This window comes from Bison bison, unplaced genomic scaffold, assembly GCF_000754665.1.
Source record: "Bison bison bison isolate TAMUID 2011002044 unplaced genomic scaffold, Bison_UMD1.0 scf7180017864531, whole genome shotgun sequence".
NCBI classification, from domain to species: domain Eukaryota; kingdom Metazoa; phylum Chordata; class Mammalia; order Artiodactyla; family Bovidae; genus Bison; species Bison bison.
The window spans coordinates 8,455,847-8,472,167 of NW_011495081.1; the positions used below are offsets into that span (position 1 = coordinate 8,455,847).

A 16,321-nucleotide genomic window follows, 5' to 3' on the forward strand; every position below is an offset into this window, starting at 1 on the left:
GGATTGGGGTGACCTTCCCTCCAATCCTTCTCTCTTCAGGACGTTGCTCGGAAGCACACTGCTTCCGCACCCCACCCTGCCATGCTGCCTGGGTTGGGCCTGGCAAGTGGCACAGTCAGGAACCTGCAAAGATGCCAACCTTTTCCCAATCAAGTGCCAGCTCTTCAAGCAGAGACTGCTCTGGGAAAGTCAAGGTTGGCTCTGCTTTGCCAACTCTGAGGCCCTCACCCCCAAATCCCCCAAGATTTCCGGAGGGCTGCGGTGGCCTAACACCAAGCCAAAACATCCATGGAGAATGAAACCAACATTGTCCCAAATGAAGTCAGATTCCACTCCCAGCACAAAGGATGCGATTCTAGTCTGGCTCACATCTTGGACTAATTATTTTTCTAGAATGGCTTGGTAAACCAGAGTGGTTTGGCTCAGCTTGGAGTCAGAGCTGAGCAGGCATCTCTCTTCTGACTCTGAGGACTATCTCCCCCCCACAGTCCCTTGGCCTCGGACCTGGCAGCTGACCCCTAACAGAATCTCCACCTGGGGTCAGGTGACTTCTGTGAGGGGCAGGGCTTAGGGCTTTCTTCGGGGAAATATGCTTTTCTTATTAAAACCCATCTGGTACAGATTAGAGGCACCAGAAAAACCTCTACTTGCTCAGATATGCATATGGATATAAATTTAGATTACAACCCAGTCATGATTAGCTGTGAACGACTTCCCTACCTCTTCCTATTGGTTGCCCATCAGGGAACCCCAACATGAGCTATGGATGGGAGGCCAATAGTGTAGCAATAGGGGTATCCTGGCCCAGCTCCTCAGGCAGGCAGGATTACTCGGGAAACACAAACAGCTAGTGTGTACAGAGCATCTGCTAAGCACCTGGCACTGTTTTAAGCCCTTTACATCTATTGACTCATCTCATCCTCATTGCTACTTTAGGAAACAGGTATTATTATTGTCCCCACTTTATACAGGGGAAACAGGTCGGGGAAACTGAGGCCTGTAGAGGTCAAGTAACTTGCTCTAGGTCACACACCTAGTAAGTGGCAGAGTGGGGAGGTAGTCCCAGGCAGGGTACCCCCAAGATCCAAGCTCCCAAATAGTGTACTCCACCGCCACCTAGCTTAGTAAGTTGACTCTGGCTTCCCATTTTCTGGGCCCTGTGCCACCGTTTTCATCTTGGGAACAATGAGTATTAAGCACAGTAACTGTGTAATCTGTCACCAAGCTGGACCACATTTGAGAAGGAAGAGGAGTGTTCCTGCCAACACCTCTGGGACAGCAGGCATAAGAGACAAGGGTCTCAGGCAAACACGAACACCCGGCCACCCTAGCGTTTAGCACTTGGGTAAAGCACCTCGCCTGGCTCGTGGGTCCCCTGCAGCAGTGGGAGGCCCTCTCTGCCCACCCGCCCGAGCCTGGTCTCCATTCTGCTCCTGCACAGCACATGCATGCGAACTCGCTTCATTCTTGTCCGACTCTTTGCTACCCCATGGACTGTAGCCCGCCAGGCTCCTCTATCCATGGGATTCTCCAGGCCAGAATACTAGATCGGGTAGCTATTTTCTCTTCCAGGGCATCTTCCTGACCTAGGGATCGAACCCACGTCTCTTATGTCTCCTGCATTGGCAGGCAGGTTCTTTACCGCTAGCACCACCGAGGAAGCCCCCAAACATACACCAGCTGTAATCATTTTGCTAGCTGGCATTGACTGCTTTCTCCTCAGACTATAATTTCTCTGAAGGCAGAGACTGCTGTTGTCCATCCCTCAGGACAGAAGCCCACATAAGAGACTCAACTTTTGAATTTAGAAATGCACAGCACGCCTCTCACTCCTGGAGGCAGAGCCCTCAAACTGCGAACATGTTCTCAGGGGTCTGCTCTTACTCTAGTGCTCTCTGCAGGGTCCCTGAGCTCTAAGTCAGCCAGATGAGCTCATGAAATGGGGAAGCACTTCGTCTTCCACGCTTGGAGGCCTGAGCTGACTTGGGTATTAACAAATGGTTCTCTTCAGAAAAGAAAGAAAATATTGCCCTGATAAAAAGATAACCATTTCACAGAATTTTCTACCCAGGAACCGCTTCCTGGGGGAACTCGGCTGACTGGGGCTGAGGAGGTTTTTCTGGGAGGGTGGAGGCAATGGCAGGTGCGCTTCAGCAGATGTCTATGTGGCCTTGAGCCGCGATTCAGGGGACACAGCCATCTATCTTTGATAACTGGGCCTGACTCCAGGGTGGCTTCTTATGTGGGCGGATGTTACAGATTTCAGTGGAGACTGCACCCCTCCACCCTCTCCCACCCAGCAGGGAGGGCTCCCAGTGCCACGAGCCTCAAGGCGTCTATCTGGCCTCTCAGGCCAAGGCCCTCCCGCATGGTGGCCTGGCTGGTTGGCAACTGGCCCAGCCAGCAGAGTATCGCTGCTTCCCACACACCTGGAATCCAGCGGGCTGAAAGCAGGCCTCTTTCCACCTGGCTAAGGTGTGGCTCCCTTGGCCTCTCGGCCACACCTCACCCATGGGGCTCGCTGCTGAATTAAGGTGTAAGAGATGCAGAATCAGCCAGGCTCAGCATCTGTGATGGCTGACAAGAGACCACAGTTCTTTCACCATGTGAAAGAAGTCAGGCCGGCAAGGGCCTCTAGCCTGCTCAAACACAAGCTCCTTCTTTCGAACACAATGCTTTCAAACCATGGTGAGGGTGCTTGTCACCACTCAGGGACCTCGGCCAACAAGTCAGGCTGAGAGGAGCCTATGACTTAGCTGTCCTGCTCCACTTATCCTGCGGATAACTGCTGAGCAGTGGGGTGGGGGTTGGGTCTTTTATTTAGTCGCTGAATAGGTATTCCTGTCTGGACTCAGCTGAGTATCATCACACAGCATCTGCCTTCTCCCATACCCCAGAGTCTAAGGCAGAAAGGGGACCCATTCACACAGTTGGGTGAAGCGTTTCCAGAAGGGACTTTTCTGGTGGCTCAGTGGTTAGTTAAGACTCCATGCTCCCAATACAGGGGCCTGGGTTGGGTCCCTGGTCAGGGAACTAAGATCCCCCGTGCCACAGCTAAAACATCTCACACACAGCAATGAAGATCCCAAGTGCTGAAACTAAGACCCAACACACCCAAATCAATCAATCAATCCAATGGCTCAAGTGGTAAAGAGTCCACCTGCAACGCAGGAGACACAAGAGACAAGAGTTTGATGCCTGGGTCAGGAAGATCTCTTGGAGGAGGAAATAGCAACCCACTCCAGTATCCTTGTCTGGAAAATCCCATGGACAGAGGAGCCTGGTCGGCTACAGTCCATGGGGTCACAAAAAGTTGAATGTAACTGAGCACGTGATGAAAGGATTAAAAAAAAAGTTTCCATAAACTTCTAGGAGGAGGTAGGGGCATGTCTCTTGAGGCCTGGCAGAGAAGCACATGTGTAAGGGTTAGGGTTACCGGTGAATTTGACTTGTACTGTAGAGGCAGTGCACTCCAACTCAGTCAGAGGAAAAGGTTCCCAGCACTTGATCATCCTTTCTGTACCCCTAGCCCAACTGCAGCTTCAGGGAAGATGCTGGCCTGGTTAGTAAAGCAGTAAAGCCACATTGCTAAGATTTGCTGAGGGCCTACTATGTGCCAAGTAAGCAAACTTTACCCTTTAACAGCACCCTGTAAGGGAGGTATAACTATTGGTCTGCGTTTTACAAATGTGGACACCAAGGCTTTGAGAGGTTTGGACACATGTCCAAGGTCACACAGCTCGCCAGTGGTGAGCTGTCTGGCTCTAAAGTGAAAGACTCCAGGGTCTTTCCAGAGACCAAACTGTCATGCATTAAACGCTCTGAGTCCCTGGCCGGTGGAGAACTGGAAGGCAGGCATGAGGGAGAAAAGAGTTACTGTAGTGCACCCGCAGGCCTGCTGTGCCCACCGCCTCATCAGCACTGAAGGCAAGAGGGATTGGGGTGCTGGGCTGGGGCCCAAAGCCCCAAGGGAACACTCTGGACCCCTTAAGAGCCTTCTGTCCCCAAATCGGAAATATGAAAACAGCCAAGGAGGTGGCAGTCAGAGGCGTTGGGCTTGTGGGAGGAGGGAGGTCTGGGAGCTGGCTGGCAGACAAGTAGGAGCAGGCCAGAGCCCGCCCATGTGACTGTAGATATTGCCTGAGCTCCTATCCTGCCCCATCCCCAGGGGTCTGGAAAGTCCAACTTTGAGAAAGCAAACTCCATTCCCTGGAGTTGGGACTTCCCAGCACCGAAGCTCTCTCTGGGAGCCTGGCGATGCTGTAGACAAAGGGGATTTGTGGCGATGTGTTATAAAAACATCCCCGGGCCCAGCAATTCCCGGTCCTCTCCTTCCCGGTGGGACCGGTGGGCGCAACAATGGGACAGGAAGTCACACGCAACAGGCAGCCCCCGGGGCGCTTGTCAATGGCTGGGCTGGGATCCTGTCTCCAGCCTCTGTTATCTGGCACTGGTACTTCCTCTGTTTGCCCCCTATCCCTGGCTCACTCCTTCTCGAAAGCTGGACGGATGCCCACCTGTGCTGGCTACCCAGAGCCAGCAAACTCAAGCCTGTGGGGAAAGAGGCCCCAAGAAATTGAGAGCGAGCAGCTCAAGTCACAGGAGGTGCTGATGGAGGGACCAGCTTCCAGGGTCTTGTTCTTTCTCCCCTGGAAGGCGGGAGGGAGGTATTGCCTGTGACACCGTGAATTCACTGTAGCCGTATCATTGGCTTTCCCTGTCTAAGCTCTGAGCTGTCCCTTTCTAGCTGTGACTTTGGGTGACTTTGGGTGTTTGTCTTGCCTTCTGCTGTGGGAGAAGGCCTCAGTCTGCGCCTTCCTTCGAGAGCTTCCCTCGAGAGCTTGTGAGGAACTGCTAGACAGCTGTGGTTATAAAGTGCTTTATAAGCCATAAAACTGTCCAGGACTTCCTTGGCGGTCCAGTGGTTAAGAATTTGCCTGCCAATGCAGGGGACACAGGTTTGATCCCTGGTCCTGGAAGATCCCACATGCCATGGGGCAACTAAGCCTGTGAGCTGCAGCTACTGAAGCCCATCACACCCTAGAGCCTGTGCTCTGCAGCAAGAGAACCCACCACAAGGAGCAGCCCATGCACTGCAACTAGAGAGCAGCCCCGGCTTGCCGCAACTAGAGAGAGCTTGAACACAGCAACAAAGACCCAGTGCAGCCAAAAATAACAATAAAGATTAAACAAACAAACAAACAAACACCTTTTGTCAAACACAAACCAGATGTTTGTGATGTGAAAGTCACTCAGTTGTGTCCGACTCTTTGTGACCCCATGGACTACACAGTCCATGGAATTCTCCAGGCCAGAATACTGGAGTGGGTAGCCTTTCCCCTCTCCAAGGGGTCTTCCCAACCCAGGGATTGAACCCAGGTCTCCTGCATTGCAGGCAGATTCTTTACCAGCTGAGCCACCAGGGAAGCCCCCAGATGCTTATAGCCCATGTAAATATGTATCAGTTCATACCACTCCCACACTTAACACTTGACTGTGGCAGCCTGTCCTGTGTAGGTACTGGGACCAAACCAGCAAGCGAGGGGCCTGGGACACAAGTACACCACTGACTTTGGAGCATTTGACTTGCTGCTCGGTTTGTGAACCAATGGGTGGATGAAATCCAGTTTTTAGAGTTCTTTAAGATTCTTGGATGGTGGGTTGTGATAAATCCAAAGTTTGTACATATTTCTGTTCAAAACAGTCCTCACTGAGCTAGTCCTTTGGTCCATCTGGTCTACCAATCTTTGTCACTTGCCTGGTTCTCTGGCTACTGTCAGGGTGAGATAAGATGGAATTAAAGGGAGAGACTGAAGGAGGTATATATGAGAGAAAAAGAAAACAAGCATTTTGAGTAGATGTGATTTTTAAAATCACCATTGTTTTGGGTTATTTAAGCATTAAACACGATTTAGTTATGAGTCCTTTCACAGGTTTATGAAAATAGTAATTACACAGCTAATAGCAGCTACCATGTATGAAGAGCTTACTCTGTGCTAAGTCCTTTCAATGGATTACCTCATTTGAACCCTACAAAAACCTTGGCAAGCAGATCAAGCCATTTTTCATGAAAATCTGGGGAAACTGAGGCCTGATAAATTAACGTGCCCATAGTCACACAGTGCATCAACGGCAGAGTAGAGATCCCAGGGATGGTCTTTCTGACTCCATAAGTCCAACCTTTAGGCTCTATAGCTTATCTCACTGAAAAAAATATTTAACTGCTTACTCTGTGCCAGGGAATGTTCTATGTGCTGGAGTCACAGTGGTTATACTGACCCTTGGCATTTACCTTCTAGAGGGGTGAGAAGAGGGCAGAAAAGGAAGTAAGCAAATCCATAGACAAGGTAGCTTCAGACAGAGGAGGGTGCTTGGAGGAAAATAAAAAGGAGATAGAAGGATGGGGAATGACTAGGGGTGGGAGGGATGGCTCCCTGTGAGCACTGCAGACCACATGACAAGTGGCTTCAGAGGTCCCTGGACACACCAGCCTGAGGAGTGTGTGGAAAAAAGTACTTAATCCATCCAATAGCTATTTTTATTTCTTTTACTTCCATTCTGGGTAAACAGATGGAAATTTAATGCACAAAAGGGGGGAGTAGAAAGAAAAGAGCTTAACATTGCAAATCTTCTTGAAATGGTATTTAAGGGAACCACAAGTCAGGAGTACAAAGCCATCACCGCCATCATCTCTATTATTTGATAAGAAAACACTTTCGCAAGCTGAGCAAAAGATTAATGAGCCCATTTCTTCAGACTGAACACTCAGCCTGTCTGCGGGTGCCTCCTATTTATGTAAAGTGCTCATCCGAGGGGAAACAGCCCCCTCCTGCATCCGGACTGGAACAAAGAAGGGCCTCTCCTCACTGTGGGTTTCATGTGTGTTGGGAGCCCTGCCCCAGGATTTTGAGGCTCCCCCAGGAAGCAAGTACTGCTGGGATCTTCACTCTACACAGGAGGAAACCAGGGCTCAGAAGGTAAGGAGATGTGTTCGGATCACGTGGCTGGAGGAGGAAGGGCTGGCTTGATCCTCACACACCTTTGAGAAGGCAGGTCTCCATGGGAAAACCACTCAAGTCCCACTTAGAAGCATCTACCTAGACAAACAACAATCAGTGATGACTTAAACACACACACATACACCTATTCTGTGTTTGAAAAAAATGTAGATCTGGACTTCCCTGGTTGTCCAGGTCCTAGTGGTTAAGAATCCACCTGCCAATCTAGGGGCCACAGGTTCGATCCCTGGTCTGGAAAGATCCCATGTGCCACAGAGCAGCTAAGCCTGTGCATAAAATCTACCAAAGCTAGCATGCTTTAGAGCCTGAGGGCTGCAATGACTGAGTCTGTGTGCCCACCTACTGCCTGTGGCTGCAGCCAGAGAAGCCACTGCAATGAGAAGCCCGCGCACTGCAGCGAAGAGTAGCCCCCATGTGCTGCAACTAGAGAAAGCCTGCATACAGCAGTGAAAGCCCAGTGTAGGGGGAAAAAAAAAGGAGATCCATGTCGGTCACAAAATACACACTGTGAAGCAACAAAATCCCTCTGTGACTTCTGCTGCCCACACCCCATCTGTCCCGGTGTCCTGGGGCTGGTCTTTAAGGCCCAGTTAGAAGCCCAGCCTGTTCTAACATGCTCACCCCACTCCAAGGATGCCAGCCTTCTCCAAGATCCTCTGGAACAGGATGGTGAGTATGATGAAAAAGAAGAAGGAAAAGAACATGATGATGACCGACACATACTGTGTGCCAAGCATGAATACTTTGCACATACTAACTCAATCCCCACGACACTTCTATGCAGTCTGCACTCCTGGTCCTGTGCTGAGAAGAAACTGAGGCATAGAGGCTAAGTGACCGAGGCCACCAGCTCGTAAGTAACACAGCTGGGATTGAATCCAGGCCAGTGGCAGGGCCTGAGAGCTGACCTAACGAAGTACCAGACAATCAAGCTTCCTGTAACACTATCTGCCAGCTCATGCTCAGTTTTTTCCCCTTGTCTTGTTTTTGCCTCTCTTATTAGGCAAGAGACTCAATCACATGAGGCAGTCCTTCGTAATTCTCTTATATCCCTTCCCTGCTGATCAACAGAAGTATAGCGAGAAACGTGGCGTTAATAAGTGAAGTGCTTAAGATGGTATCGTATCTGTCACTTAATACGTGTTCTATAATGCTAGCTATAATCAGTAGGGGTGTTTGTAAGTAGGAGTAATATTAGGAGTTGCATTATTAATTATTATTATTGGTAGTGGCAGTAGTTATCTTAGTAGTATCAATAGTAGTTAGTAGTAGTATTAACTGTACGAGTTGTAGTCATATTACTAAACCAGATACTGCTTGAGAACCGCTTTTGAAGAAACATCATCCTAAAGAAACATTCATCATCAATGAAGAGAGACTATTCTCAATGTCAACCATGTCATCTAAGAATGCTGATAACCATAATGGGGGCGGGGGGAGGGCGGGCAGGGTGACAGCCACTGTTTATTCTTATGGACCAGGTACAGCTTTACTGTACTCAACTCATTTAATCCCAGTAGCGTCTTATTATCTTCACCATTTTACCATTAAGGAAACTTGGAGGCCTAGAAAGATGGGCTGACATGTCATGCTGCAAGAAGATGGTAGAGATGACACCTCCAGGATGACCCTAGAGGCTGGTGGAGCCCCCAACCTTGGGCAGTACCTGAGGTCATATTATGGACTTTAAGTAGAGTTGGCCAGAACCCTGTGGGCTCACATCTTTGCTAACTCCAGCTTTTCTGAGTTCTGTCCACATACTTTCAGGAACCCCCTTGGCCAGCAAGACATGGATTAGGGCACCCAAGGGCTGGGCTGGACAAAGAGTACCTTCTTCTGGGATCCGACCTGGAAAAAGACTTTGAGCAAAACTAGTTCCATGGGAACTGGGGACTATGTTTGGTATCAAACCAGTATTCTGGGCCCCGTGTCACTTCTGACCCTGCCAGAGGTGCAGGACCACGTACCAGACAGCTCTGGGGTGGCTCCTGGTAGGAGGGCCTCTCCTCATAGCAGCATGGGAAGGGCTTCCTAGCACCTGCATTCTCAGAGCAGTACAGGTGCTGAGAGGGGATGCAGGGGAGAGGGCAAATGGAAACCAGTTGATCCCGAAACCATGGAGCCAGACAGCGGGGCAGGGCTTTCTAGGCCACAGGCTCAGCCCTCCCCTTCCCTTGGCCCCTGAGGTCCCAGCCCCCTCGTGCATCATTCTGGACTGTATTTCTTTGTTCTTACACAGTTTCTCTCTCTCGCCCCCAGGTCCCCCCTCTATCTCCTGCCACATGGTCTTGGCATTCACTTGTTCCTTCTGCCTGATACTAATCATCATAGTAGCTAATACTGAGCATTCACGGTGTCCAGGTCCTGCTCTAAAAAAGTCCTGTCTGCATTAGCTCCCTAGCACTCATAACTTATGGGTGGCTGTGAGGCGTACATGTTACTTGTTTACAGAACTCACACTTTGCAGAGACTAAGGGACAGGTTGAAGGTTCTAAAATCAGACAGTGAGAAGTGAGATCTCTTTGAATTGCAGTTTTCCCCTCCAATTGCACTCCGTTGGCTAAGAAACAGGACACCAGATGTTTCTAAGCTGCATCCCAAATCAGACGCTCCTCCTGGCTCAGTGTCCTGAACACCAGCAGGGCCTGAGCCTTTGGAGCGTGCTTCTCTCCACAGAGGGGCACTGTGAAGGGCTGGGGTGGGGAGAGGGGAGCCAGGGGCCAGGGATGTGAAGCTCAAGCAAATGAACTGGGGTGTAGACAAGCGGCCCACCTTCGTTCCCAGTATTCCGCAGGTGTCTGGCTTCTCCGGGCTGCTGGCAGCACTTCTTGGGGAGTCTGAGCACCCCCAGTGCCCAAGGTTCTGAGGCAGAAAGCCAGATTTCTGCCCCCCTCCACCTCTGCCCCCTCTGCCTCTCTAGCTGTATCTGTCTCCCTCCATGTGCTCTGCTATATGATGTTCTCGTCCAGCAACTCACTGGCGAGACAGCAGACCTCCCTCCGCTCCTGCATGTCTCCACGACCTCCCTCCCCACATCCCCAAACTCCTCATTCCCAGGAGGACCATGCCCTCTGTTCTGGCTCCCCGTCCCTCTGCCTCCAGGCACAGTGAGCAAGGACCGTGCTGAGCCAGATGGCTGTCCGTTCTCCTCCAGACCACGGAGCGGGGGGAAGGAGGCTCCCCCCATCTCCATGGGTAACCCTGGATCTCTGACAGCAAGTGCTTTCACTTTCTGAGCTTGGTCACGGGTGATGATGTGCCCTGCAGGGTGGCAGCTGGGACTAATCCTGTGTTTGAGACCCTGCTGTATGCCTCGCTGGTGCCTGTGATGCAAAGCTGCCAGCAAGAAAGGGATCCTGGGAGGGTGCAGGGAGGTTTCAGCTGCAGGGGCCCTCCCCAGGAGGCGAGGAAGGTGTCCTGGGAGAGGAGAGGCTGGTGGGGCCGGAACAGCCCTGGAGGAGGTGGGTCCCCAGGGCTGGGAGCCACCCAGATTTTCTTAGAGCTTTAGGATTGGCTTTCAGCTGGGGCTGGGAATGCTGTAGCCTGGCTGGTGGAGGGCGAGGGCCTTCAGGTCAGAGACCTGATTTGAATCCTTGCCCGGGTACTCAGCAGCTCGGTGCCCCCCAGCCCTGTGCCCCCATTTGTAATGTTAGCACGCACCTTGCTGATTCATTGTGGGGCACGGAAGTAGCAGAAGTAGGTAGAGCTGCCCCTTTAAAGGGAAGAGGTGGCTCCTTTCACGTGTGTTATCTCACAGCCCCATTTTACAGATAGGGAGCCTGAGGCATGGAGGGGCCTGTATGGGAGGCTGGATCTGAGCTCAGGCTCTGTCTGAAGCCTGTGCTCCCTTCCCCACTGCTTCCCGGCTCACTGCAGTGGCAGAAGGAAGCACGTAAGAGCGCCTTCTTGTGCCCCTGCAAAGCTGCCCCCTTGCAGTCCCTACTTCCCTCCTCCCTCCAAACCCAGAGCAGGAGGCCATGGGGAGGATGGTCCTCATGGAGAGATACTGGAGCCCCACCGACTAGTGTAGAGGTGGCCTGTGGCATAGCAGGGACCCAGGATGAGCTTCGTGGACAGATGAATGCGTGACCCACCCGGCCCTTGTCAGCATTATCGTGGTCACACACAGCACCCAGCGGGAAGGGAGAAGGGCAGTTTCTTCAAAGCAGAAACCTACGAGCACAGACTGGAGTGGCACCATCAATGGTGTTATGGGCCAAACCCAAGTTACTGAACTGAGCTCCTTAGTCCACGTGTGCGAGGTCATGGAAGAGGTCCCTTAATCCCAACAGAGCCAGACATCCCCAAACCATCGAATTCCCAAGCAGACCCAGAGGTTCTGCCCTATTCTGGTTGCAAGACCTGACCCCATGTTCCAGACCCGGGACAGAGGGAGGAAGCTCAAGGGAATGAAGTGGGGGATGGGAGAGGACAGAGACACTGCCAGACTCACAGAAGCAAAGGGTGTCTCCCTGGAGCCCTAGCAAGCTCCAGCCTCTGTGCACAGGAGTGAAGAGGGTCCCCAGAGCTCTGCTGAGGGTGTCAGAGCGGCAGTGCCTCATAGGGACATGTGGCCTGGCCTGCGGCGGGAAGGCCAGCCTGGCTCTCCGAGGGCGGCAGGGCCTCCCTTGGGTGGCAGGGCTCCCAGAGGGAGCCCAAGTCCAGCAGGACCTGCTTAGCAGCCAGGAGGTGGGCCATCAGAGAGCTGTCGGGCCGTCCACCCGCCTGGGTATTCTTAAGGTGTCCTCCTTACCGTGCCCAAATCTGACATTTGGGGATTCTTTTTTCCTCATGGTGGTTCCAATTTTCCATGTGTCTAACACTCATTTGAAATGATTCATGGAAAAATGCCTCTGCGTCCAATTTCTTTGTGCCACAGACAGTGCGGTTTGTAAATAACGGGCTATCTAAACACACACTGGTGTGTATGTTACCACTTCAGCGCAGCTGCAACAATCACACGCAGACAAGCGGCCTGGGTCACACAGGAACCCTGATGCCATGTTTCGGAACATCAGGCCCTGGGAATCCTCCCGGGAGGAAAGCCAGAGGGTGGCCACAAAGACATCCCAGGGATTCTGGGCACAGTGCCTGCAGAAGAGCACCTCCCCGGCCATCGCCGCAGCCAATGGCCATGGTCACAGCCCAAGAGCCAAGCCGCCCAGCCTGGGGCAGCGGGTCCCAGGGAGGTACTTCCGCCTCCTCTCCCAGTCACCTTTGCTTGTGTGACCCAGCCTCAGGCACCCTCGGGGACCTCACCGACCAATAAGCAAGGCCCCTCTCTCCCCATCCCCACCCTCTCCAGATGTTTTCTTGGCCCTTTCGCCCTCCCAGCCAAGCTCTGACAACCACAACAATTTCTCCGCAAAGCAGAAACAGCTGGGGCGGAGGGCCCGTGCTCTGACCCCACCTCCCTGCTGGTGCTTCCTTCAGGGAAGCAGGGGCCTCCACTTGCCACCTTCTCACTCTGTGTCAGGCCCTGCCTGCCTCGGCCCTGCATTCGCTAGATAGCTCCCAGAGGATTAAGATGATGATGATCCAATTCCATCAGTTGGGAAAGGGCTGGGCCCCTACCGGAGAGCACTAGACTGAAGCCAGCAGGCCTGGGCCCTGGGGCTGTTCATCCACTAACTTGCTGGGGATCAGATAATCGTCCAGAGCCATGATGTTCCCATCCGTAAAATGAGTGGACGGGGCAAAACATGCCTGAGATTTCTAACAAGAATGATGGTAACAGTGACATCGCGGTCATCAACAGAGGTGACGGCTACCACTGATGGAGGGCCAGTTACCACCCAGACGTTGTCCTAAGTGCTTTTTCTGAGAGCGTGAGCTCACGCGCGTCTTACCACCCACCTTTCTAGGTAGGAGCGAATACCTCATTTTATAAAAGAGGCAAATGAATTTCTGAGAGCCCAGGTGATGAGTGCTAGAGCTGAGAGGGGCCAAAGCCCAACTTCGGAGCCTCAGCAACCCACAATACATCAGTCCAGGGTCAACAAGCCCCGCTGCACTCCAGGGCCAGACCTTCCTCCATCTGAATGCACAGTCCTCGCCGTGTCAGGCCACCTCCCCACAGGCAAACAGGCCAGGGTCAGGGCTCTTCGGCCACCTTGTCAGGCACTCCACACGCACACGGGGTCGCGTGGCCCACCAGGTACGCAGCCCAAGGCAGAGCCCTACCGTTCATTGTTCAGCGCCATCCTCGGGGGGTCCAGGTTGGGGTTCTCCATGGACTCCATCTGTGGACACCGCAGGAAGTAGTACAGTGTGTGGAGGGCGTCGGGGGACCAGGTGATGGGCTGGGGCGGCTGCCGGGCCTGGCGGGCGGGGCTGGAGCCTGGACACAGCGGGTGGTGGCCCTGCATGTGGTGCATGGCGCGGGAGACCAGGTCACCTGGCGGGGAGGCGGGCAGGAGAGAGCGGGAGAAACAGAAAACGTTTGAGTCGCCAGTGCACATTCTTCCAAGGATCCTTGCTGGCTAGAGGAACAGTGCCTAAGCCGGCATGCATAATTACTGTTTACCCAGAGGCAGCAGGCGGAGGTGGCAACTGTCACCCAGACGCACAATAGCAATCTAGATTCCCTTTCACTTCCAGTCCTGCCCTAACAGTTCAATGAAACACTTGGCAGGGCCCGGCCCCACCAGACCTTATGCTAATACAGTTTCTTTTTCAACATCCCCACTCTCTCCACCATCCCACGGGCCTGCTCCCGGCTCCGACCATGGGAATCTCTCTGGGCCTCTCCTCTCAGCCTCTAATTCCTGTGCCAGGCTGTGTGGTGGTTCTTTCCCGTGCTGTCTGGGGCAGTTCAAGTACTTCTTTTTTTGTTAATTATTTTAAAAATTTTTGGCTGCGTGGATCCTTTGCTGTGGTGTGTGGGCTTTCTCTAGATGCAACGGGGGGCTTCTCTCCAGTTGCGGCCCTCGGGTTTTTGTTGCAGAGCATGGGCTCTACAGCATACGGGCTCAGTAGTTGAGGAGTGAGGGGTTAGCTGCCCCGTGGCATGTAGGATCTTAGTTTCCTGACCAAAGTTGGAACACACATCCTCAGTATTGGAAGGCGGATTCTTAACCACTAGACCACCAGGGGAGTCCCCGAAGTGCAGGTACTTCTGCAGAAAAGGGCTTCCCTTTCCAATGGCCCCAAGGAACACTCTTACCACCACCGTCCACTATGCTTACTACGTGCTGGGTGTTCCATTTTTCTAGAAAAAGGATTTAATTTGATTTGTACACTGCTGGGGTCCAAGTATATCCCCATTTTACAGATGAAGAAACTGAGGTTCATCTAGTAAGTAAATATTTACTGACCTCATGCATTTCCCTGGTCACAGGGATGCCATGGTGTCCAGAGGTTAAGAAAATGGTGGAGTCTAGACTTGAATCCACATCTGTGTGTCTCCAAAGTCCATGAACTGAGAGGAGGCCCAGGCCACGGCCTGCCCTCCTGAAGGTTGTGGGGTCCTCAGGTTCCTATATCCTGTGCTGTGATTCTTCCCCAGTCAAGTCTTTTCAACACCCCACCAGCTTAGGACAGGAAACATCCCATCATTGTGTGAGGCCACAATGCTGAGAAAGGATGGTGAAACAACCCCAGGCACCCGCGGGCCCCTCGCTCTAGGAAAAGTGGCGCCTTCCGTTCTTCTCAGGCCTGAGAACTCAGAGGAGCGTCCCCTGCGGGTCAGCTTCCTACACCCCCATGCAGTTCCTCACAGATAGCCCCCTGGATAGAAAGCCTCTGTGCAAAGCTGAACCTATGGAGGGAGAAACCAGCAGGTTTTATTATGGCGGGTGAAGTGTCATTTGATGTTGGCAGGACCAAATAAATCATTCACTTATTCCCTTAAGCTTCCCTGCGGAGCATCTGGGTCCAGTACCCTGTTCCATGTATCCCTGGGGCCCTGTACAGGTTCTACTGCACAACAGGTGCTCAGCAAACATTTGAAAAATGAAAACGTAGCCTTACACATTCACTTCATTCTGAAACATTTCTGGTGGTACTTGACTTGAGCTCATCAGATGCCAAGTCCTCCCATGACCGCCAGAGTGACAACATTTGGTTTCCAAGCAGGGACAGTGACAGTCCTGGAACTAGAGCCCTCCACGCAGGGAAAGAGCCCTCCATGCCCCCTCACCCCTGGGTCCTCACTCCTCTATATACAGCGGACCCTGCTCAGCCCACAGCTGTAGCTTGGGTGCCTCCTGCCAGATCCCAGGGCCAAGAGGGCTGAGAGCACAGAGTCCCTGATACCTGCCTGGTTCCATCCCCAAAACTGACTTAATTGGCCTGGGGCAGAACCCAGGTGTCTATAGTTTGTAAAACTTCCCTTGCTGAATCTAATGTCCAGTCAGATTTGAGAATCATCAGGTAAGTGGATTAAAAGCATAGACTCCAGAGTCAGACCTGCCTGGGTTTCAAACTGTGTGCCTTCTGTAAGTTACTTATCAAAGCCTCAGTTTCCTTATCTGTAAAATAATTGCTTCTAACCACAAGTTCTGAGAATTCAAATAAATAACCAACGTGAAGGACTTAACATCATGCTTGGCACAAAGGGCTTGGTAAAGTTAAATACATCACCATTATTATTCCTGTCCTTTGTTGTTGTTATTCTTCTAGACTACAGGCCACCTTGTCATGCTCTTTCTCCTAGGACCTCTGCCTGCAGTCAAGTGCTGCTCCACCTTTCCCAGGACAGGAGGAGTCCAGCCCTGCAATGTCAAATCCCAGCTCTGCCCTCAGGTCCTGGGTGGTAGAAACTGGTCCCAATAACCCCAGGCCAAGCCGCCTCCCAGAAGCTAGTTGCAGAGCTATGTTGGCTGCAATAAGTTGAAACCCGGCTCCCGTATCTCCAGGTCTGAATGTCATAACCGTTGGCACGACCACAGGACCATGAGGAGAATTCAGAGTCCCTGATAGCATCAAAGAAACCTTGGTGAAATATCATTTCAAAGTTTGATAAGGTAGAAGTCGTTACCATTCTTTACATTTAAGATTATTGCGCTGTTTCTGGTGTAGACCCTGTGGCAGCATGTTTCCAGCCAGAATGCAGGCAAGAAAGTCAAGGAAGGGACAGAGGTGTCTCCTAAGAGTTCCCTAAAAGGGAAGCCAGGAAGAGAGAGGCTTCCCGAAAGTTCAGAAAACCATGAAGGCATGGGAACTAGAGATGGAGACCCTGGATACTTCGCTCCAAGCCAAGCTGCAGGTGACCAGTCTCTCTCAAAGACCAAAAAAACAGATGCCTGCAGACAACTCTGATCAGGCATCTAAAGACTTAGGCTGCGCTGCAGCGCCGTGTA

The 16,321-nt window shown here is 52.1% G+C and overlaps 1 protein-coding gene across 1 annotated transcript in view; it reads right to left on the reverse strand.

Moving 5' to 3' along the window:
* The window catches only part of ABTB2 (ankyrin repeat and BTB (POZ) domain containing 2), a gene marked incomplete at its 5' end in the record, with an annotated part of 185,313 nt that overhangs the window by 28,377 nt on the left and 140,615 nt on the right, over nucleotides 1-16,321 (reverse strand). Inside the window, one exon of the mRNA XM_010831838.1 lies at nucleotides 13,203-13,416. Coding sequence (XP_010830140.1) covers nucleotides 13,203-13,416 — 214 coding nt within the window. The remainder of the gene's footprint in view (nucleotides 1-13,202; nucleotides 13,417-16,321) is intronic.